Below are 25,890 nucleotides of genomic sequence, written 5' to 3'. Positions count from 1 at the left end.
CTGATTTCAAGTGTCTGCAGTCAGGCATTTCTTTTTCTCCTCTTGTTGGCACTCTTTCCCTTCCTTATGCTATCACTGTGCTAGGGAGAAAAATACTTGGCTGAAGAGAAGGCAAGATTTCAAATTCTGACAGCAGCACAAATTTACACTTCCTTTGACCAAGCAAAACATGTATCTTGACTGCAGTCTTGATGCTCTTGTGCATCAAGTGCTGTTAATTGCAAAATAGAGGAACCAAGTGTAATTACACTAGGGATTCCAAGGTCATCAATTTGAACATCAGCAACTGAAGGGACTTTTGCAATAGCATCCCTCTCACGTTACTGTATTTTATATTGACTCTATGTTTAAAAAAACAAATTTTGCACACATAGCAGTGGAACATTATACAATGTTTACACCACATTCTTTCCCTTATCTCAGGCAACCTTGCTTCTGGGAAAGAAAGCTCTGGGGTGAAATTTCTTTTTTACTGCTCTGCTGGAGGCACTTTCTCCTTTCTTCACAAGTGGGTCTTGTAACAGATATGCATGCTGGGTACAGGACCACCTCCCTCCATTATGCACAACCACCACCACATACACTGTTTTTTCACTACTCTGTCTTTCTAGTTCCTCCACTCCTCCTTCCCTTCTACAGTTGCCAGAATCTGCTTAGAATGACAAAGAGCAACTGAAAGAAAAAGTGGTGAGTAGAAAGGGAATATGTTAGCTTGCTGTCTCAAATGTGTTTTTGTGCATTTAAATTCAACATGAGTGTTAAAATAACAGCATTTTTATATTTTGTAATTTTCCTGTGAAAACATGGAATAAAGCAAATGACCTAGCTTAAGCTTGAAGACCATGTTTCATGCTTCTTCTTAAACACTTTTTAATAATTTACAATTCCTTCCAACTATTGATGCAAATTAAAGAAAGATTTAGTTAATCACATTCCAAATATTCTTGAGGGAGATGGAAAAGAGGAGTCTGTACAATGTTAAAATCAAGCTATAAGTTAACAGGGAGCATAATATCGCTTAAGCATAAGGTATCACCACTAACAAAAGGTAAAAATGTTACTGTAACTTTTTTTCCACTCATTTCTCTGTCCTTTCCTAGAGCTTTGCCTTCTCAGATTTTTAGCTATAAGAGAGCTATTGTAATCTGGCTGAAAACAGAACGAGATATGTGTTATACATAAACATAGGAAATAATAAAAACATGACACACCTGAATATCCAATGACTACACAAACTCAAACACATGCAGAAAAAAACCCCAGACCTAACCAGTGCTGATACAGAAATAGCTTCCAAAAATCTCAGGCCACAATGATCTTTAGGTACGGTGACTAGGGGAAAAAAGGCACAGAGCAACAGCCACTACAGTATTTATCTGTTTGTGACTTTCTCTTAAACCTCTCTAAAGGCATTGGGATATAGAATGTACTTCCCTTTGATATAGCACTATGTAAAGGAAACAATGTCTCCTCTGTTCAGCTCTTGGGCACATAAATCACAGCAGTAGGACTGTTCAAGGGACAGGCACCATGACCGTCCGTTTGTCTAATGCTAAATCGCTTCAGGCAAAAGTTTGCTGTCAACAAATATCAAGTTTATAGGAAACAAAAACACTCAAAAATACTCACAGCTTTGGTTTGGCAAGCACAGGTGGTGGCTCCTTTGTGGGTGAAAGCAAGACAGCTGGAGGTGGGATGGATTTATCACCATTGGGCTTGCTGTTAATCATTCCATTTACTCCATGAAGAGGATGAATGCCATTTGATTTTTCCTCAGACAAATTGAGCTGTTGTTGAAGGTCTATCACACCAGGTCTCAACTCAGTGTTGTTTGCTTGGTGAGTATCTGTAAGTTTCTTAGGAGGAAGCTCAAGAGAGCTAATTTCAACCGGAGGAAGTGGTGAGAAATGATGGAAATCATCACTAGAGCATTCCAAGTTGGCTAAAAGCAATCAAAAAGAAAGTCTCTTCAACAAGTCATAGACAAAGTACATGGTAAATACAAGGTGTATTTTCAGTTTTTTAAAGGCAAAATAGCTTTGGTTTTATAAAAGTATTTTTCTAGTCCTCCTATTGATGATTTTGCTGAATTAGATTCATGGGTGGCTATTCATTTTCTGAGTGTGCCTCATGCAAAAGGCACAACTAGAAACCTTAGGAAACACTCTAAATCTATTTCAGAAATCAAGGCACTAACTGAGATTGACAAGTATGGACAACAACAGCTAAGACAGGACTTCCTCTTCCTGGAGTTTCAGGATCACTGAGGTACAAATAATTAAAAAATGCTGAAGAATGCATGAATAAATGGCAAGTTTGCAATGGCAGCTGGGTTAGTGCATCCCATGACAATATATATGGAAACACATCACAAAATTAAACATATCATGTCCCAGTGTTTTATTTTACAGAAGGCCACCACTAGTAGCATAGTTACATCTCTTTAATTTTGCCTCTGCTGCCATCTAGTCTTGAACCCTAATGCTTAAGATATGCCAGGCTTGTGGCAAAACTTTAAAAATATATTTCACATTAATAAAAATATTAAACCAGTAAATGAACGTAAGAAACACTCAGTTTGCTTTATATGAATGTACTGAGGTTGACAAACCCCATGTCTTATAACAGCCCTTTTCCACAAAGAAAGCAGACTGTCAACTTCACAGGTAAATTAATTATGTAAGATTTATGACTAAAAGCTCCTCTTTCTCTTTGTCACATACCTGAGCAGACAGTTAGTTGTGCACTGCTTGTTACTGAGCCATGTTCATTTGTTGCTGTGCAGGTGAAAATTCCTGAATCTTCAGGAAAAGTTTCTGCTATTACAAGTGTACATATCTCTTCTGGAAATAGAAAAATAAAGTGCATCATAAACTATTTAAAGGACCATGTAGTGTTTTTTACACTGTATGTTAAAAGGACAGCAGAAAGTAGACTTTTACAAAGAAATACTGTGAGAACTGCAGAAGAACTTTCAACAGAAATGGCTTTAAGGAAAATAATTTTGCATCTGAAAGAAGTAAATTCATCAAACTGAGTTTTCAATACTAGCTTGAATAGTAATTTTGCAGTTACAAGTTTGTGCAGTCATTTTACGCATGATGTTTTTTTAATGCAGGATAGTACTAATTAATATGAATTATTGTAATGATTTCCAGAAACAATTATCTTTCCAAGCTCTTTTTGTGTCTCTAAATAATACCATCAGTACAAATGTGTACAATTCTTTCTTTCTTTCTCTGATTTTTTTCTATATTTAATGCAACTTCAGATCAAATCCCATTTCAAGTAAAACTAGAAAATATTTTATCACCACTTCCAATTAGCTCTTCTGTATATACTAACCAGAATTAAAAACTCCAGATGCATTAATATTCCTCTTATGCAGAGTTTGGGAAAATGATTTCTGTCTCTGTCTGCACAGCAGTGAGAATTGATACATTAAAAATATAATAAAAATCAGTATCCCCAAAACCTCTTCAGAATGCTGTGATAGATATATTCTATGGCTGTTTTAAATTTGTTAATTCTACCTTGATAAGTCATGGTATAGGCTTTAATTATATCAGGATTTCTGTCAGAAAATTTGTGTGAAGTATATTAGGTTGGGTCCTACAGTAACTTTTACAAAATCAATTTTATCCATTTATAATGGGCACACTTAACTATTTTGGCATATTTTTTCCAATTATTCTAAGAAGTCACTTTATCTCTACTTGTCGTGGTATGTTATTTTTAAAGATGTGACAGTACAGATGATTTAAATACTCCTACTATTTACACAACATACACATAAAATTTTATACCTGGACAATGCTACATAGCATGTCTCCTCAATTAATTCAGACTTTCTTTTCTTTATGCTGATTTTTTAGTCTCAAAACCAAAGCAGAGAAATTTTATAACAATCAGTTTAATTAAAAAAAAAAGAAAAATGCATTTTGCAATTTGGACATTTCCCCACAGTCCCATATTTTATCACAAAATCAGCTAATAAAAGCATACTGTAAAATGAGGAAAAGTACTTTAGAATCTAATAACTTCCATATGAAAATTATTCTGTAGGAGAGATTCAGCAAGGTCATCTTCACTTCTTACAGTTCAAATAGGAAAACATTTTCAAATAGTGGTTGGTTGGGTTTTTTTCCCCTGTGGAATGACTGGCCACTGTCTCTTTTAGACAGTTAACAAAAAAGCTATGAATTTTTTCCAATTATAAATGACAATGTGTCCAAAAGCTTCCTGTACTGGAAATGGGCTAAAAATGAATGACTGACTAAATATTTGGCTCGCAGTTGGTTTTCAGACAGCAGAACATGCCTTTTTTTTGGCATCACAAACCAGTCATTCTGTGTAGCTGCAAGAGTCATGTCTGGTAACACTGTAGCACATTGGATCTTATCTAACACAGATGAAGATTAATGACTCATGAAAGGTCTTATCAGGAAAGTAATGGGTAACACAAGCTAGTTTTTGAACTACTAAGATCAGCTTTTTTTTAGAGCCTTGGTGTGTCATAAGCAGTTGAAGCTGTATTGTTAACCACACGTGCGTACTCCTGGACTGAACTGACCCTGGGGATGTAATGCTATACAGGCAGCATTCTAGTTTCCTGTTCATTTAACAGCAGAATGCTGAAAGCTGGATCTTTCACGACTGCAAAAGAAGATCACTCCACCAGGCTGAGAACTGCTCTCTGAATGAGGTCAAAGGCAATATAAAACACAGCACCCAGCAGAAGTCCTATTTTTCAAACAGCAGAGCTAATTAATGCATAACATTCTTCCAGCTTTTTAAGTGTGTAAAATGATCACATGAGAAGAGCCAATCTTCACTCTTCAGTGACAAAAGAATTCTAATGAATTCTACAATTATGTGCTTGGCTTACTGACAAGGTATGTTTTAAAATTATATATGGTAGATTGCAGCAATCTTTGTAAAAAATTTCAAAGTAAATTAATGATTAAAAGAATCAGAGATTAAAATTCCAGCTTTTCAACCAGACAAATAAACTGCAACACATTTGTGATCAATCATAAGAAAACTGGTTAAGCTGAAAACGCGAAAATCCTAAGAACAAATCAAAAGGCAGCATGGGCAAAAAGCACATGTGAGCAACACATTGCTATCTTCTTTATCGATTTTCCTCCTCCAAGCCAAGAATCACTCACCCCTTGCTAAAAGGCTTACTACTGTGGAACACATAGAAATGAAATACTAATTTGGCAAAAGAAAGGTTCTTTCAAGATTTCCATAACACACTCTGGATATACTCAGTGTTCTGAGTATTTTTCTACCTTTACATCCTGACTTATGTAATTATTTTACTTTCTGGTACTGTGCTAAGCAGAATCAGAAGATTTGAGGGAAATAATGTCTGTTCTACTTCCTGACATTCATCAGCTGACAAATAATTTCATCACAGAAATGTGTTCCAGAAACAGCTCCGAAATGCTGTTCTCAGGGCCTTAAAACATATTTAACACTTGACTAAATGAATACAAAAGCATTTTGTTCACTGAAACATGTAAAATGCTTAGGCATGCAAGTACTTGACTGTTTTGTCAGTTATTTAGAAAGAACGATTACATTTTACACAGCAATTCTTTCCCTTTATGGCTCATGAGTCCATTAGGAAGAATAAACTTTGGTAAGAGAGAAAACTGTAGCATTTTAACAAATTTTATTACTGGCAATGTGTTTACTTCAGAATGTTTCTCTGTACTACATTAAAGGTAGAGCAGTTCTTATATCTGCAACTTCATCTCTGAATGTGGCCATTAACTTCCTCCACTGTAATGCACACACAGCTGGGAAAATAAGTACAGTCCCTTGCTGGTAGCTGTTCATTCCCATGCAATAAACAGATCAATTTCCAGAGCTGTAGGTTCAAAGCTGTAAGTTTTCTGATACACAGGGACAGTGGGAAGTCACAGTTGTGGTTTCCTGGTAAAAAATCCAACAAAACAGAACTCTGCCAACTTGTGTCTTATTCTCCCTCATGTTCCACAAGTGTTTAACTCCAGTTAAAGCAATAGGCTCATCAGGTTACTTCTCATATAGGTATCTGTGCATCTTTTATATAAAGAGAACAGAGAAGAGTGAAAATAGAGAAGAATATGCAGAGTAGCCTAATAAATGGTAGTATAGCAGACCTGTAGATGCCTTAGTTTGCAATAATGTAACAAAAAATGTATTCAATTTGCCTGTTTCTGATGATTGCCATCCCATATACCTTTATCCAGTCAGACAGCTGTTCTGGCTTATTTAATAGGCTTTATGTCACTCAAGGAATGAAGAGTAAAGTTTTTAGAAGATGCACAAAACTGACTATGTTTGACGATATCTCAAGCAGCACCTACAAAACACTAAGATGAAAACTGAACGACAGCAAATGTGTTTGTGAGCAATAAAATGCAGTTTTAGGGCCGAGAGCCTAGGTTACACAATATCTAATCAATAACCAAGACGTCTGCTACCTAGCCAGATTTGGTACAATAAATGGGAACACTGCTATGGCAACAAAAACTTTAGCCCCCAAAACATTGTTCAGGTTTGAGGAGAAATTAATCCCCTTACCACTGTCAAGGAAAAGTTTATGCTAAAGCTTACCCTAAGGCAGTTATGATACTGTAGATGCCTAAGCCACTTTGAAGTTAGTTAGGTATAACCATGAATATTAATGCACTCCAAAAAGATTTAAATGTTTACAGTTGGGGAGGAATGACAGTGGTGGGGTTTTTCTTAAATCACATAGTACAAAACAGATCAGTTGTTTACTTTGAATTTGGAAGCATCAACAAGCAAGGATAGTTGTAGCAGTCAGACTTAAGAGGAAGTCACTGACAGGGACAGAATTCTGTAGGTATCTTGGGAGCACAGATACAATTGAAAATTTAATTGACAAGCAATAATATGTAAACTGATCAGATCACCTTAAATGAAGGGGAATTTTAGCCTATTTTCAGTTTTTCTCTTAATCTGACTTCTTGAAATATGGCTCATGGAACATTGCTCTCTCCAAGCCCTTGTTTGCTTCCCAGCAGGGAAAGAAGAAAAAAAAAATCCTTAGTCTTAATTCTCTTGTTTTCACTAAAGAGTGCAAGGATCTGGCATGCATGCTAACCTACCAAAGCTTCTATGTTTTGAATTTCATCAGCTACCAGAAAAGTGATTTTCTTGGTGCACGGAAGCAGTAAGGATTTCTGTAACATTTGCCATGTATTTTCAGTTTCAAATGTTTTGTAGAAACAGGGGGGAATTTCTAAAGGAGTTATTTAACTAGAGTGGAGACTGTGGAACACAGCAGTAAAACAGGAAACAAGAAAGCACAATCCAAGAGAAGTGATGACTATCTTTTGAGATGTGTTTCATGAACATACACAGTATTGTGCTTAGGAAAAAAAAGTATGTATATGTGGCAATTCCTGGCAATTTAAGCAAAATTACTTCATACAGTTTTCTTCTTACATGCTGTTAGACAATCGTTCTAATGTAATTCAATACAGTTTGTGGCTGTCTCCAGACAGCTGAGTAATGGTCAAAATATCAACAGCTGGCAAGTGATTCCATGGGATTTTTCATTCTCAGGCAGCCTGTTTTTGAAGGATTCAATCAGTATAAAGTCAAAATGTCCAAGAAAGAAGTACAGAACAGGTAATTTGACAAACTGTGATGTTGGCTTTGAGTAATCTGACTAGCTATTAATTCACAAAGCAGTCTGGAGGGATTTGCAATGCAAACTGATTTCTGTCTAGACAGAAAAAGGAGTGCAAAACACATTAGAGTAGATAGAGTGTAACCAAAAAAAGTAGCCAAAACCCCCCTTTGCTTCCTAATTTCTTACCTGTGCGAGTTCATTGAATATTTTTCCTTTAAATCATTACTACCGACCTATCAAAGGACAACCAATGTTATTGAGTGCTATAGTGTTTATTGATGGTTGGATTTTGGTTGACAACCAGCAATTAAAGCCACACTATAACTTGCTACAATTTATGTAAAATTCCATGGATGTTTTTCACTTTGAAAAATTTTTAGAAAACATGTCAGTCTTTCAAAATTCCGAATACTTATCTAGCACATGCACATTTCCATGTCAATCTTGCATATGTATTAACCATCTGCATTGAATAGCAGTTATGTGTTTTCTCATGAAAAATTTCCTCCAAAGGCATTGTTTAGTCTGGCTTCTAAGAGTTTGAATTACATCACAAACCAGTGCTGCATCTATTACATTTCTGATACCCATATCCAGCTTCCTGTTGTACACATTTTAAGATTTTTCATGATATCCTAAAACTCAGTGCTACTTATTACTAGTGGTACTACTAATATACAAAACATTGCTCATTATTTATGCCAAAAGGAAATATTTACATTTTGCCCAAACTTTATTTACATTCCCTTTGCACACACAGTGTCAATTCCTACACAAATAAACCAGAAAGTGTACTGTCATTAATTTCTGTAGTATGTAAGACACTGCACTTTTAAGATACTACATTATTTAATAGGGTTTAGTAGGAAAAGATAAGTGCACAAATCTTAAGGGATAGTATAGTACTTAGCTCAATGATTCCAGGGAGAACAAAATACCCAACAGAAATTCTTTCACAGAAAGAAAACACAGGAAGGTGCTCGTAAATACATATTGCAACATAATTACAAGCATGAAAAAAGAAATAATCCAACAACAAACCAGGCAAACTGTATTCAGGCATTCACTACTGTTATGTCTACAAAACTGTAACAATACAGATACCAAAACTGTTTTGAGATGTCTTCCTATTTGTGTCTTGCCAATTCCTTTGAGAATGGTATGAGATACCTCAACATTAAATAACTTTTCTGTACTTGAAAAGATTCAAGAAATGCACCTTTCATATAAGAATTCATTCCCTAGTACCATTTAGAAGACTTTAGGTATCTTCTCTCAGGGTCAGCAAGCTGCCCAGAAATGGGAAGGGGAATGTTCAGTACTTTCAACATTATAGTGTAGGTATGTGAGAGGGCTGGCAAAGTGATGATCTCTTTGGACTCAGAATCTCACCTTGTGTTTCATATTTCAGGCAGCAGTTATGAAAGCAAGTTGATAGTTTCATGAACTAATACCAACATTTTTACTTCTTCCATAGCAATAACTATCAGAGAGGCTATACAAACCTTGCAACTAAAAATATGAAAATTAGTTGTTTATGAAAAAAATCTTCTAACACTCAACTATTCACACAAAGAAAACCTTTTCTTTCTATCAAAAAAGTGCTTCTCCTTTCTACTAGATGATGCTACATTCCTACTCTAAAATATTTAGTTCATCTAGCATTATACACATTAGGTTTATTAAAGAGGGTGAAAGGGTAAAAAAAAATTACCAAAACTAAGCAAACATTCATGATTATGAGTTTTGATAGAAGAGTCTTAAATTGGATATAAAAACTCTAAGATAGGCTGGTAAATTTATACTTAGAAACTTTTGTGTAAAATTTCACTCCTTTCAGATACTATATACCATTTAAAAGGACAAATTGAACACAGTTCAAGTGATTTTGTAGGAAAGAAGCTCCTAGTAAGAATGAACCAGATATGATTCTAGGTATGATTCTGATAATGTTGGTAGATTAAATCTAGAAAAGATTTTGGTACTTTGACAGGAGAAATGTTCCTCTGAGAAGGGGAAAAAAGTCAACCTATTGATCAGACTGTTTTTTCTTTTTAAGATATCAAGAAAACTTAAGATATCCCAGCTAAACTGGGAGACTTCATCTGTAATATGTATTACAGGAAAATGTTCTAAGAAAGTTATAGAATTAAACATTTCAAACCGATTATCCTTTATTCATTTTCATATCCAAAGGCTTGATATGGATATATCAAACCTTTGGATATAAACTGAAACTCTCTTAAAACTCCTTTGTACCCTAACCTACAATACTTAAACCCTAAAGTTTGTGTTATGACTATAAAATACTAATAGCCCATTGCTAGCACTTGGACATCTTTTAATTCCTCATTAGAGGTTAATTTGGTTTTCCAATACTCTTTTTCTCTTCATATGGCTCACATTTCCAGCCTCCACAAATTAAATCATTCAGTCACACATATTCAGGGCATCAGATAAAACTAGAGTTGCACACTGTGAATAGCAGTATTAACTGTTAGGATAGAGCATGCACACCTGTGTGTATGTGCTATCTATATATGTATAATAGACATGAGGCAAAATAGGTATATAACAATTTTGTGAAGTAGCAAGAAAATTAGTGAATAGCTGACAAAGAAAAGATTTTTCCCTCTTTCCTTCCTCTCATTTCCATGAAAAGTAAAGGAAAGCTGCACTTTTCCTAGCCTGTGTCCTCATAGTCACAGTGCTACTTTACAAATATCTCTCCGCTGCTAGGTCTGTCCTGCCTGTCAATTCAACCCTCAGAGTTAAAGCATCCCCCCACTGCTAGCATCCTTCAGAGGCACTCTTTGGAAGTACTCAAATCCAAGACAGAAACTTTTCTGTTTTCTTCAGTGTCATAAATAAAACTCTCTCCAAAGTCAAGAAAATTCAAGCACAACTGGCCACCCTCTTAAAGCAAAGTTCAGACTGTATTGCTGTCTTCTCTTCTACATGTTTGACTTAGAAACATTAAAGAACATTCTCAGTGTTTTAGCATACACTTGCTATTCAAGAATCTCCCCCAGTATATAATGATGTATAATGGGAAAATGAAGCAGGCAGAGAAAACCTGCAGCTGGAAGAACACTTTTTACTTGTTGAAATCCAGGACTTTTATCTTGTGAATAGGCTAGAAAAATTGAGTCAGGGCCTTTTTTTTTTTTTTTAAGCATCAGGTTTTACTTGTGTTTAAAACACATCCCATCTGCCAAGCTGGATTGTTAAAGTAGCACTTAGTGGTTGGGTGTTATGTAATTCTTATGAGCACCAATTGGGTAATGGAATTTTGTGGGACTTGTCCTTTTTCCCTTCAGTAGCAAGCAAACCATTTACTCCCCTTGCTAGTCTAAATGGAATTTACTGTTTAACTAATAAAGGAATTGATGTAAAGGACAGAGTACAGTATGGGAGGTGTGATAAAGCAGCATTGTCTTTAAGGGGGTTTCAGTTTACCAGTGTTCAGCAGAAACACTTTTCTATTTATGGCTTCAGTACAAACTCAAAGAGCTAGTGAATCAAGAGATTATTTTTTCATATGATTCTTACCAGGTTCAGTTGCAGATCGTGGCTCTGCATATCACATCACAAGGAAGAAAAACAAACAGAAAAAAATTATTAGAGATTACATTAATAAATATCAGTGTACTGCATGAACATATTATTCTGAAATACTGTAAATAAGTAGAGAACCTGTGCAGACATTACAAAATCAACAATATTTAAATTGTTTGTCAGTAGCAGCAGTTCAGTTATTACTTCTAGCCATTAGCACTGAAATGGGAAGAGGAAAGGACTCTGTCCAAAACTGAATCCTGACAGACTAATTTCATGATCTTTTTCCATCCTGTATTAAAAACAGCCACTTCAGATTATTGCCTGAGCTGATTTTGGCTGAGTGCAGCTGTGCCAGATGTGCTAGAACTTCAAGACGAACTGGAGTCAAAGGCAGCCTAGTGGAATGCCACAACTGTGTGGCATCACATCACTAGTGTGTTTTTCCTCAGTCCCTTTGGCAGTAGAGTGCAGGCCAAGATGGCTTTCACTTGGAGTGGTGTCCAGTACCTCGGGAATTGACTGAGGTGAAGACAGCCAGAACCTCTTGTTGCTAGCCAGGCTGGAAACAAGGAGTGGAGTTAATTGCAATGTTAAATCCAATGCTAGGGTCCAGTGGGACCACGGGTGAAGATTGTAATGGCAATACCTTTAAATTGTTGTAACCTGTGATTTGAGTTGCATGTTATAGGAATTACTGCACCAGGAACAACGTGAAACAATTGAGGAGAAGCCCTCACAAGAAGCAGTGCAAGGGCATTGATGACCTGGCCTGGGCTGGCTTTGGTGCTCAGGATATCCATGCAACACACCACCTCTCCTGTCCTGAGTATCATCATAACAGATGGAGCCCAAAGACATGGACTAACTGAACTCAGAGTAGGTTTTGTGAAATTTTACAGGGATGATGCATAGACTAAGGGAATGATATCTGTGTACTAGATCAAAGGATGAGAAGTGGTGGGTCATGAGCATCTCTTGGCTAGTATGGGACCTGAGCGTGACATACAGGGTATGGAATAAGGGAGTGGAAAATGTCCTGGGTTTAAGTGGGATAGAGTAATTTTCTTCACAGTAGCTGGTATTGGGCCATGTTTAAGATCTGTGCTTAAGGCATTGTTGGCAATACAGAGACTTTTTTTTATAAAGGCCTTTTCTGCTACATGTATCTTGCTGATAGTGAGAGGCCGGGATGCACAAAGAATTGGGAGGGAACAAAGCCAGGACAAACTGCAGTGATCAAAGTGCTATTCCAAACCATATGACATCATGCTCAGCATATAGATCTGGGTGAAGAAGGAGGAAGGGGTAACATTCAGAGTTAGGGCGTTTGACTTCCCAAGCAACTTACAGGTAATGGAACCTGTCTTTCCTCAGAATGGCTAAACACCTGCTTGCCCATAGGAAGGGGTGAAAAAATTCCTTGTTTTGCTTTGCTTCTGAGACTTTTGCTTTCCCTATTAAACTGTATCTCAACCCATGAGTTCTCTCACTCTTACTTTTCCAATTCACTTCCTCAGCACACTGGGGGAGAGTGAATGAGGGTCTGTGTGGTCCTCAACTGCTGGCTGAAGTTAAACCATTACATTGCCTTACTTTTTTGGAGAATCCTGAAGTCTGGAGAATCTTGAATTTCAATGCCCTGTCGAAACCACTTAAGATGAATGGGAGGGGGTCCTCTGACCCTGCATTCCAATACTACAACTTGTCCTTCAGATGCTGTGGCATTTTGTAGCTCCTGAAATGTAAATATCACAATTAAACCAGAAGCACTTTACATTCTTAAAAATAGTATTTTCTTCCTTTTGTAATTCAACTTTATTGTGTCATTACATTTTTGCAATGGACATTTTCTTTCATTCTGATTGAATTTAATATATCTTTACAGTTAAAAATTATTGGATAGGTTATTCACAAACACATTCTTAAAAACAGCAACGATCGGAAAAGTACAGAAGTATTTAATTCCTCAAACTAACACAAGCAGATCACTGCTTTTTGAGCTTTCTGTTTTTGTTCTTCCACAAACTGAAATGAAAATTCTGGAACTAACTACACATTAATTGACTTAATCCTGCTTTTGGGTCCAGCTTTTGAAGGTGAAGCTGCTTTTCATCTGAGCCATATGTAACAAACCAAGCAAAATTAGATGACACCAATATGATTAGGCTATATTAACTAGTGTATGGATAGCTTCTGAGACAGTACTCTGGCTGTAATAAATCCTTGTAGACATGTGAAAAATTTTGGAAGAATCTAGATCTTTAATGAAGAGCTGCAACCAGAGGGAAACACAATATTTTAAGTAACAGAACTGACAGGTGATAGCCACTATTTTTACCTTTGTTATCTATTTTAAGATTATAAATCAAGGAGTCCTTTTTACTCTGCAGTGGCTGTCTCATTTCCTATGCAATTTATTGACAAAGTTTTAGACCTTACTGCAGCAAAGCCCTTGAAGTTAGGTCTAAGCTCAGAGTCATTCTAGTTTATATTCACAGATCTCTAGTTAATCAAATAGATAAGAATTTTGTTACATGGAAACCTGAAAATCTTTGAGCTGTTTCCTGAACTTTGCACGGGGAGAAATTTATGTCAGGACGCTGGATTAAGCTTATATTTTGTTGTTCATATCTGGTTTGCTTCTTCTTTAATTAGTTTTCTTGGTTTGGTATGTTCCAGCTGTCTTAAGCAAGTTAGTAAAGAATTTCAGGGACAAGAGATATGAGCACTAGGAAGAAAGAGCAGAGTTTTCATTGCTTTGGTCATCTCTGGATGGGGGATGGACTTCTCCTGTTTCCCACTCTTCCCTGGAAATTGCCTGCCTCCCAGCCTTGCAGTAACCACATTCTCTAATCTCCTGCACCTATTCACCCTCTTGTGACACCTGCAGTATGGGTGCAGAATTATGAGACCTTTCTAGATATGAGAAAGGAATATGCTGGAGCCAAGCTAGACAGCTGCAGAGAGCAGGGCTTACTCTTACTCTTATCTCCAGGCAAAGCTATTTGCTGTCCAAATTAATTTTTAATCAAATGTTTTCCTGAACCAATAACCAGAAATACTTCATTTTGGCTTCAGCAAGTAGTGATCATATAATAATTACTACTATGGAAATCATTGTTTGAGACAAACTGAAATAATATCTTAAATTGAAGCTGTATTTTATAGATAGGGAAGCATGTCATCCTTGTTTTGCTGCTACCTAATTCCCAGTTCTTAAGTTTGATTTGGGATGACCGTGAAGATAAATATTGACTTAAGTAATTATCTAAGAAACACTGAATAGAATTTTCTGAATAGAAACTGCTCTTTTAAAAAGCAGGATCAGCAGAAGAAAGAATTGGCTCTTGTACTCAGCACTGGTGAGGCTGTACCTCGAATCCCATGCTGAGTTTTGGTCCCCTCAGGAAAAACACTGAGGTGCTGGAGCATGTCCGAAGAGCAACCAAACTAGTAAAGGGTTTAGAGCACAAATCCTATGAGAAGCAGCTGAGAGAACTGGGGTTGTTTAGTCATGAGAAACAGAGGCTTGGGGGGGACAAAATTGCTGTCTAGGAATTTGTAATGAAGTGGGGGTTGGGGTCTTCTCAAAAGTAACACACAATTGGACAAGAGGAAATGGCCTCAGGGTGTGACAAGGAGGTTTAGATTGGATATCAGAAAAAATTGTTTTCAGAGAAAGGGTTGCCAAGTATTGGCTACCCAGGGAAGTCAGCATTCATGGAGGTATTTACAAGCCATGTAGATGTGGCACTTATCAACATGGTTTAGCAGTGGGCTTAGTCGTGCTGGGTTAATGGGCTTGATGACCTAAAAGGTCTTTTCCAACCTAAGTGGTTCTATGATTTTTAACTTACAATTCTTTTTTCTAAATCAGAGTCAAAAAGTCTATGCTATTTGTTCTTATCAGTAGATAAATTATTGTGAATGAAGCTTTGTCAAGACTATTATTAGTAATTGGTACTTGCTATATTTTACAAAGATTTATCAATGGAGAGCAGTCACAGGCATAAGAAAACTCATACAGATTATTCATTTTAATCCACTAGTAGAATCCATAAGAACTTCATTGTTGCAGTGGAAAAGTATTTTCTTAGGAAGTCATTGATACTGAAAAGTTTTAACTTGATCAAGCCTTCCTGCATTAGGATACATAATTTCGATATTTTCTTTTGGACTATAAGAGTATGATATAAAAATCATGATGGATAAAACATACCTTTGTAAAAATAGGTGCAGAATAGATAGGCTTGGATCCATCCAGATGATGCAGGTATGAAGTAGGGCTTTGAACCTGCAAAGCAATGCAAGAATGCTGTGAAATGGAAAGAATACTAGTTTCAATGATACGGCCCCCGCGTATATGCAAAAATGCAAACTCCCACACGTGCAGTCTTATTGTTCTTTCTACCATACTTCTTGGATGGTATCACTATTTCACATCTGTTATATTCTGAAATTAAAATGCAAGCTTTGAAGGCTTCTATACTTCCAATGAGAATTTTGTGTCCAATTGTCTTTGCCTGAAAGTGTTTTGAGAATTTGATTCCTGTTAATAGACTCAAGTGAATCTTTTGCACTGAATCATTTTTGCTTCTCCTGCTACTACATCCCTTCACTGATGCAGTGATAAATAAATCCAGGTACCTAAAGGCTTATCAAGGTTAGCTCAAGGAAGGGAAAAGAATTTACCATGTACAGGATGACAGAGATTTTAATTTTGTTTGTATTTTATGATTTACATGTAAACTCTAAGTCAGCCACAGTGGCACTAAAGACTTAGTACAAGTGAATGAACAATGATACTCTATATTTAACATCTAGATAGTAAAATTTGTTTTTCTCTAAAAGGCCCAAAGAAATGACAGCAATATTAAACTTAGTAACAAAATTTAAAACTTTTGCTAAAAAATATTGCAGGCATTTATTTGTAGTACATTCTTTTAGGACTAGAATAAGTCACTATTAAGTGATAAACTCTGTAGTTTTCATCATCACCAGATCTGTCTGGTGCTTAAATGCTGTGTTGATACATGCTGTGTAAGAATCCATATGTATATTTACTTTTATGTCCTGTCCCCTTCAGTGGATAAATACTTAATTTTTAAAAATCATAATTCTTAATATAGTAATGCAAGTTTATACTTTAGCAATATAATTCCTCAAAATGACAGAGTTTTTCAGATGTTGCAAATCTTGGAAGAAAATTGGAAATACTTTTACTAATTTAAAAATTGGCTAAAAATACCTGCTGACTGGGCATAGAGATAGGTTGAATTACAGCTGTGGTCACTCCTGATTTTGGTGTAGAAGATCCTATTGTCAAGGAAACAGAAGTGGTTTTCTTTTGAGCCCTGAAAAATAAAAACCCAGGAAGCATTTTATAGGATCTGAAATGAGAATGTCTTTGTTTTTAATACATAAGCGAACTTGTACTTTCTACATATTTAAATATGTCATTATCAACTGAAAACATCAACATGACTGCTGAAGATCACGATGGATAAATGAAGCTTGAGTAGAATACAACCTTTGGCACTTCCTCACACAATAAAAAGTACTGAGAAAAGATGAAACTAAAATGTATTTTGTTTCTTTAATTGTAGTCCTCTACATATTTCTTTGGGGGCACTGGATTGGGTGACTTCAAATGAAAACTTGGTTAACTTAAGCTTACTTTTGAATATGAAAAGTTGGTATCAACAAATATGTTGTCAGAGTGAGGCCAGCCTTCTCTGACAGAACAAGCAAATTAATAGGATTTACAGTTATTATACTACACATTTATATCACATAAGAGAAATAGAAAAGACAAGGCATACACAAGTGTACCCCAGATGCTTATTCAGATTGTAAAACTACCAAAGATTTTCCTTATTAAGAACATTTACACAACATTGGTAATGCTTTACATACTTACTGTGGCATAGCTCCAGATTTTAACTGGAAAATTAAACTTTCAGTCTCTGAATCTGTAGAACTGGCACCTGGAAAAGAAAGTTTTTTTCAATAATCTCATATATTTTTTATTGATTTATTTAATGTTTCAATTCCAAAGGAAAAACTAAGATACTTTTGCATTTCACTTCAAGAATTGAGAACCCTCTCTAACAAACTGGCAGTTTTTTTATCTGATAAAGATTGTAACTATGTACTTTAGACAGTTACAGAAATCATAATCATGCCTATTTAATTGCACACTGCTTTCTCTGGGCTCCTAGCTGTCTCCCTTCATATTGAAACACATATGGCCAAGACAGGAAAAAAAAAAGCTGATTACTATTGCCTATGGGAAATGTATAATTTTATTTACTTAAATTTTAAATTTGAAGCTTAAGCAAACATATGGCTTATACAGATAACAAATCTTCAAACTTAAGTAAGAGCAACTTAGTATACCAAGACATTTTCAGACTAAACTTGCTGCCCATGATGTTCACATTTCAGACTATTTACATTAACCTACACATAACATTTATGTACTGCTATTTCTTGCCAGTGGAAGTCTTGATACAATGTATGTGTTTGGCAACACCCCGAATTTACTTAAAGAAAAAAAATATGAAAGCATTTATTCCCTTTGTCCTAATTTTTCCTAACAACAGATACTTTACACATTTATTCTAGACATTTATGCAGCACATATTATTCCTCAAGGAATTTGTGCATATATATGGATATCTGTATGTTTAATGCAAACCATAAGCACTTCATAATCAATATGCGTAGTATAGCATAGACAGATTCCAATGAAACAATGCTGGGACTAAAATACCCAAGTACCCAATTGATTTCCAAAGTTTATGCTGTAAAAAAAAAAAAAAAATCAAAGCAATAAGTAGTATAGAATAGATGAGAATAGAGAAGCAAATGTCCAGTCATCAAAGTGAGTCTACATGAAAGGATTTCTTAAGAACACAGAACAACCAGGTCTTGCATGGCTGGGCCTGCTGCACAAAAGAAAGTATGACGCATCAGTGTCGTCAAGTCTATTAATGTACAAAGCACTGCTTGTGTGACAACCTGTTTCCCTTAAAAATGTCACTGTTGTGATAACCTGTTTCCCTTAAAAATGACAGTTCATGAGCCTAATGACTTGTACAAGTCTCTCTCCTTCAACGTAACGTTATAAAACTTCAAGATAGGACATCCATACAGCAAGACTGGCAGATGTCAAAGAATGAATTCTTTTATTCATAGCATCTCTCTACCTAGCTGTTTCATCTTTTACTGTTGCTCCTGTCCCTATAACTTCACACAGCAGTGTGTATTTGTACTGCACCTGAGTATTTCTGAAATCATGATTACTACTGTAAAAAAAACTCCTGCTAGAATCTGTAAGATTCAGAAAAATCTTGGGGATTTTGCTATTATATCACAATGGCATATTAAAAAGTTCTGAAAATAAAGAGCATAATGAAGGAAATCCTATAAAGGTACATATGTCATGATTTAGCTAATTAAGAGCAAAAAGTTTTTTGTTTGGTTAATAAAAATCTATTTAATAATTTTGGCATATCATTAATTAGATTTCCTATGACTATTTCTTATGTTAATTTATTCTATGCTTTCAAGTGACCATTTAAATTCACTTTAATGAGTTAGGAAACTGGTGAAAGAATATAGAGTACCCAATTTTTTGGGAGATGTGTGAATTAAAATAAAAAATGGTATTCAGTTAAGATAATCTTGCCTGAAATACAGTTCTCTGCTAAAAAATAACTTAATAATTTTACTCATGGTCATCATTAACTTTTCTCAGAGAAAATAATACTTTATAATTACTAATTTTGCAGTCAGGAAATATTTTGACAGTAACTAGTAGCTGTTTGTGGACAAAACCAGTATGACTCACTTTAATCTGACTTAAAATCAGTATGCCAAAGATAATGGATTATAGTATTTTTACACATGACTAAAGACGACACTAAAGACGACTCCTTTTGGGCAGCCACATATATTTGCACAGGGAGGCAAATATATCAAAACTGAGACAGGGACTACTGCTATCATGGAAATCATTATTACTATCACTAGTCAAATCTTTAACTAGTGATTTACAGAGGTACTGTTTAAAAGCTAATGATATGCCAAAGTTTTTGTTGGTTCCTTCCACTTCATTCTTTATCTCTTTTCTACTCTAAATCAGTGATTCCTGATGCATTCCTTGAAATATCTGAATTAATATGATGTGATGCTCAAAATGTGTTGTGTTAAAGATAAGCAGAAGAACACCATAAAAATATCACCATATTGAATGTAATGTTTAGACAAAGAACCAACAGTAAACTTCAGCTTAATTACCTTTTCTTATACGCATCAAGTATTTTATTATTTTATCTCTTACCTTCAATGAATATTTCAGCTGATGTGCTATCTGAACCAAAAGAATTTGAAGCCAGACAAGTATAGCGCCCAGTGTCGTCTTCAAAGGCTTCTACTATAATTAGTGAATGAAGTCCTCCACTTTCAGAATGGATCTGAATGTCAGGGGAATTCTGGAGTTCTTTTCCTTCACAGAACCATCTGCAGCCCACACACATTTAGAAAGACAAAGACAAAAAGAATATAAAGGATTGGTTCAGGCTCATCGCACACCAGAAGACATTACACTCTGCTGCAAAAATCTAAATTGCTACTGGAATCAACACATGCTTCTTTGAAGTGTTTAACAAAGAAAGTATTTCACAAAGAAATGACTTGCTAGAATAAACTTTGTTTAAAAGGTAGGGAGACATTGCTGAATACTAAGAAAATTGTACACAACACACCTACATTTTAAAACTATCTCCTGTCCTGTTTCGGTAAATGGGATTTTCTTGCATAAATTGTGTATTGGCTTGTTTTGACCATAGTCTAATCCATTTTGATATAATTTATCACTCCCATCTACCTAAGCCCCGCTGATTCTGCACAGAAAATTTGCAATGGGTAGCACAGGGTCTAGCTGGAGGCCTATCACTAGTGGTGTCCCCAGGGGTCGATATTTGGCCTAGTATTATTCATCAATGGCTTGGCTGGATGAGAAGGTGCCTCCTCAGCAAGTTCACTGATGACACAAAGCTGGGAGGGGTGGCCATTACCCCAGAAGGCTGTGCAGCTCTTCAGAGGGACCTTGGCGGGTTGGAGAGATGGGCAGAGAGGAACCAGCTGAAATTCAGCAAAGGCAACTGCAGGGTTCCACATCTGTGGAAGAATAATCATGCACCAGTATAGGCTGGAGGCTGGTGGACACTGAGCTGTCCATGAGCCAGCAGTGTGACCTTGTGGCCAAGAGGCCAATGGTCTCCTGGGGTGCATTAGGAAAAGCATTCCAGGAGGTCAAGGGAGGTGATCCTGCCCCTCTACTCAGCCCTGGTGAGACCTTGCCTGGAGTGCTGCGTCCAGTTCTGGGCTCCTCAGGACAAAAGAGACATGGAGCTTCTGGAGCTCCTGTTGAGAGGGCAGCAAAGATAATTAAGAGACTGGAGCATCTCATATATAAGAATAGGAGATGGGCCTGTTCAGCCTTGAGAAGAGACAACTGAGATGGGACATCATGACTGTATGTAAGTATCTGAAGGGAGGGTAACAAGAGGACAGATCCAGGTTCTGCTCAGTGGTGTCAATAGGACAAGAGACAAGAGGCAACAGATTTACAGAAAGTACCACCAGGATATTAGGAAGAACTTTACTGTGTGGGTGACTGAGCACCAGAAGAGATTGCAGAGAGAGAGTTTGGGGTCTCCCACACTGGAGACACTCAAGAACTGTCTGGACACAATCCTGTGGCATGTGCTCTGCTTGAGCAGGGAGGCTGGGACAGATGACCCACTGTGGTCCCTTCCATCCTGACCCATTCTGGGATTCTGGGATTTTTGTCCATCTTGCCCAGTCGACCTAACATAATCCCATGGTACAGGTCCCATATTGGTATGCTTTAAATAGGTTTACTCTTCCTTTAGATCAAGAACATAAACTGGTTTCCCAGGGCTGGATTTTTATGCGTGTAAATAATACATCTTCCACTACCCAAAAGGTACGTCCCAACAAAAGGGATGGATTTAGGTACAGACAAAACAGACACTTATCTAGGGTGACTTATAAGTATGTAAAAGCACAGCATAAATTTGTTTACATCAGGTCAATCAAGCATTTGCCAGTGTAAGCTATTCTGTGTTCTCAGCCCATACTGCTGCCATGAAAGTACCTGTTCCCACCTTTTTTCTGTTTGATGCCCTCATATCAGGTAGTCCTATTATCCTGGGCTATGCCCTGATTTATCTCCATCTCTGGCAACCCAGTAAGTATGAGAAGTCAGTAATTCTTGTTTTATAGCATCTGCTGTGCATTTTTGCAGGGAGCAGAGGCAGATTGGAGAGTCATTAAAAGAAAATCACTCATGAGTAACCATTCTTCTGTTCTCAAATTGTCCCTATATCCTGAAAAATACTTTTGCCAAGCCTTGCCAGGCTGTTATTCCCATTCCAGTCCTGCAAACCCACTCTGATCTTTACCACTCTCTCTTCCCTTCTTCTCACTCCATAATCATAATCTGTGTTTTGCCATGTCCTCTCCCTTCCCTCCTTTCCCTCTTCTTCCTCTGCCACCCCAATATTCAAATCTTGCTCTAATAAGAACAAAATGAGAAATTTTTGACAGCAAGCTTCAAAAGGGATCTTCCCCCCCAAACTTTTAGTTTGCTACTCTAGTATGTTTTTTTTTTTTTAATTAACAAATATAACCTCAGAAATTTGTGGATAGTCAATGCAAAATAAAAGATGAACAAATTGTTAAAAATAATTTTTAAATATTTAAAATTTGCTGAAAAAAATTGGTATTTTTCCTCTAATTTGTATGTGTTGATGAGAGAATTTTTGCGGTTACATCCCAGTAATATTTCAGAATTAAATTTTTTTTCCCCTCTATCAGATGACTTCCCATTGCCCCCAAAAACCAAAATAACCACACGGAGTTCCTACCTGTTTAGGAAAAGCATGCAACACTACAGGATGATAGATACTATAAAATAACAATCAGTGAGGAGTCTTTAAAATTGAACTGCCTCACTTTTATTGTTCTTTTTAATTACAAACTTCATGTAATTAACATAAACAAATAATGTTTTAAAGCATCCTTCTGAAAATATTGCATTGTAAAACTTGAAATGTCATGATTATTACAGAATGCAGAGTTAAGAAACCTACCAGGTTTACACATACAATACCCCTCAATAACATAATAATTGTGGGCAAGATCTCTGTGTTAATGAACAATAGATGTTTTATTCCTGAAGGCAAAACCCTCAGTTTATAGTGGAATTAAAGTTATATGTAATTGTCTTCAGTAATTAAAATGCTAACAAGTTCTTTTTCTGTCTTCTTTTACCTAGATAGTGCACAGAGAAAGTATCATTTTTGGAATGAACTAACAAACTTCCATTTGTTTACTCAGCAAACCCTTTTGGCCTACTTTTACAACTATTTGCCTTGGAGACAAATCTATTCTGTCAGCTCTACTGCCAAAATTAACATTTCTCTTCCCCCTCTTCCCCTCCTTTCCTCTTGTCACAAGTTGTCCCTTCTACCAGTGTGAGGACCTCTGCTACTATTTCTGATTATTAGACCTTCAGAGTCCTAACCTCTGTGTAGCTTTCCTAAGCTGCATTTTAAACAATAAGCACAAGAGAGAAGTTAATTCAATTTCTAGACAATCACAGACAAAGCCTGTAATATGAGGCCCTACATAACCATTTGTTCTATTTTTCTTTCCTTTCCAGAAACATCCTGCAAAGGAAAACCTCTCCTCCAAGCCTAATTATTTTCTCAGACAGATCCCATTTTAGTTTCATAGAAGCTGTATGGCTTTCTATTGTTTCCTAAATTCTATGTTCACAAAATGCTTAAGAAATTGTCTTAAGCATGAGAACCTAAAACAACAACAAAAAATCCATTAATATATTTTTATCAGATAACATTTAACAAGTAAACTGTTTTCTTAGGAGGACAAGTTCTATGTTGTCCCTTGATTTGTGCATACACACGGTCAGTCTCAAGTAGTGGGAGCTATTCCTCAGCACTAGCTGGGATTAAGACTTTTTGTATCACATCAGTGTCATACTGAAAATGAGTCCTGACCTGCTTCATCAGACACTGCCTGCCCCAGAGGAAAGCACATAAGTAAGCAATTCAATACCAAATTACCTCAGCTGTCATTAAGGCAATGTTTGATGCATGGGAAGCACACCTGGTGTGGGACTCCACTGTTTATTGTGGAAGAAGAATTCATTTTTACAATTGGCAAGAGCACAGGTATTTCAAATGACGAAAACTGGAAGAGGCTTAATTGTACTCTTTCCTTTTCTAATTGTATCTTCTTTTCTGTGTACATCCTGATAAAAGAGGAGGATTACTTGTGAATTTCTTTTGGTGATTACATCAAAATTAGGTGAATAAGAATACATTCAATTTAAATACTTATTCAGCAATAACTTTCCACTTGCCAGTTCAGTTCAAGAGAGTTTGTGAATTCAAAAAGGGGCCATCAAATTAAAATAAGTGAAGTATTTTTTTTCCTACCACTTTTTCATCTTTTATATATTTTTAGGCAGTCGGCCTTACTGCATTACAATCAGAATAATCATAGAGGAGAATTTTCTGCTCCTAAGAACTGAAAAATATTCAAAGACAAATCTTTGAAGCATTCCCTCTTACTGCGAAGGGATCACTAAAGCAAGCAACAAGTCACTATCAAAGGGAAACTGAGCCAAAGAAACCAGGACTCATGGCTAGACACAGAAAAATAACCACAAAGCAAGTCTTACAAGAAAATTCCAGTTTTATGCTAACTAGAGCAGCATTAACTCATGTCCAGTCTATTCCAGCCTACTGATCCTCTTGGGGATAAGAGGATTATTTTCTAGCCCCGAGGAGACAACAATACTTCTGGAGAGTTAAAACACCCCAAACCAAACTCAACCTGAAAGAAAATAACCCAGAGGAACAAATGCACAGCAAATGCTTTGAGAAAAAGAAAATTTTCTACATAGAGACCATTGTTTTAAAAGATACCTCTTTCAAAACTTCTGGATATCAAGTGTAAAATCATCAATTCATTTCCCTATCCTCTTGTTGCAGGTTCTCTGTATGGCATTAAGTGTGCAAATAGGAAAAAACCAGACAGAAACACCAACAAAAGGGTTTGCAGATATGTGTACGTATAAGTCCCCAGAATAAGTCTTCCAAATTGCACTGTGGGTACATTCCTGCAGGCCATGCTACAGTTCATGCAAGTTTGTAGAGAAATGTACCCTTGAAAAAGAACAGAAACTACTGTAAGATGTCAGATAATGGCTGGCCAATTAAAAAAAAAAAAAAAAAAAAAGGAACATACACTTTATATAACTGAAATCAATTTTATTAGTCATTCTCTATCTTGCCAAGTTTCAAATTGCACTGCGTTTTTCTGCTCTTTCCTACTTTCTTCTTCATTCTCTTTCCACCATTTTTCTTCTTGTGTGCATTTCCACTCTTTGCCTTGCTTTTCTTCAACCATGTTTAGTTTACACCTACATTATATCTCCTGTATATTACAATTATAGCAATTAAATAGTTAATGCAGACAGTGGAACAATCACTAGACTGGAAAGTCAACAGACAAGGAAGAGATATTTTGGTAGCAGGGGAACAATGATTAGGTACTCATTTTTCATGCTTCAAAGCTTCTTTGCTTTTTACTGGCTATGCTGTGGCAAAACCAGAACAGCAAACAAAAAAGGACAGTCAGATGCCAGGTAAGCAGCAGCTCATGCACACTGACATCAAGCAGCAAGCCACACAATGTGCCTTTCTATTCACTCCTCTTTTCTTTATGCCCTCACAATCCTCCATGCATGGAAATACATAGGAGCACGTGTGTCTGGGATTTTAATGACCCTGAACAAAATATAAACAGAGTTGAACAGACACTGACTAAGTAAGCACAAGGGTCTTAAGAAAAACAGTTCAAGGTTCTCTCTAATGCATAATCCTGCTGGAACTTATGTTTTTTGAGAGTCACTGAGGAATAGAGAGGTTTTCCTCTCTGCACACTCTTAAAGTTAATTTAAAATGGCAGCTGAAGTGAAACTTTAAGATATAGCCTTAGGGAGAAATTATAATAGGGAACTCTGACCACTACAGAAAGTGCAGAGAGATAAGTTGTAAATTAAAAAGTAATTTTATCCTTAGTGGTGTTAAGCAAGAAAAGTCAAAGTGAAATACTCTGACATTCTCATACTGGCAGAGTCAGCATTTTCATCACAATACTGTGTAACTCTCATTTTACTTTTCTCCATTGAAACTAAGCAGTGCAACACTTCCAGACTATAAAACATTACTACCTAAAGAACTGGAGCAGATTTTTAAAAGAAAACAGCTTTTTCATAAAAGATTTAGAGTACACTGCAGGAATCAAATTATTCAGATGCTTATAATTCTCTACACACTGCCCAATTTTTGTGGAATAGATATTTCATTATTTGTATAGGCAATTCATAAGAGAGTCACAAATAACAACATAGATACTTTAAATATTTATATACTGTAATTCTAAGGAAAAGAAAATCTGAATAGGATTGCTGATGCTTTGGCTGAACCTTCAGTTAAGCAATTTAAAAATGTCTATATACTGAAAACCATAGAAGCCAATTT

General features: G+C 36.2%; 1 protein-coding gene across 1 annotated transcript in view; it reads right to left on the bottom strand.

Moving 5' to 3' along the window:
• Positions 1-25,890, bottom strand: part of PALLD (palladin, cytoskeletal associated protein) — a 145,827-nt gene that overhangs the window by 105,665 nt on the left and 14,272 nt on the right. The window contains exons 2-9 of the mRNA XM_059844496.1: positions 19,569-19,747; positions 17,142-17,208; positions 16,470-16,575; positions 15,441-15,515; positions 12,815-12,956; positions 11,213-11,236; positions 2,724-2,843; positions 1,630-1,942 (exon numbers count right to left, since the gene is read on the bottom strand). Coding sequence (XP_059700479.1) covers positions 1,630-1,942; positions 2,724-2,843; positions 11,213-11,236; positions 12,815-12,956; positions 15,441-15,515; positions 16,470-16,575; positions 17,142-17,149 — 788 coding nt within the window. The 5' untranslated portion in view covers positions 17,150-17,208; positions 19,569-19,747. The remainder of the gene's footprint in view (positions 1-1,629; positions 1,943-2,723; positions 2,844-11,212; positions 11,237-12,814; positions 12,957-15,440; positions 15,516-16,469; positions 16,576-17,141; positions 17,209-19,568; positions 19,748-25,890) is intronic.

Source organism: Haemorhous mexicanus, chromosome 4 (genome assembly GCF_027477595.1).
Source record: "Haemorhous mexicanus isolate bHaeMex1 chromosome 4, bHaeMex1.pri, whole genome shotgun sequence".
Classification (NCBI taxonomy): Eukaryota; Metazoa; Chordata; class Aves; order Passeriformes; family Fringillidae; genus Haemorhous; species Haemorhous mexicanus.
Note: the sequence above shows the minus strand (reverse complement) of the source record. Positions and strands in the feature narration are given on the sequence as shown.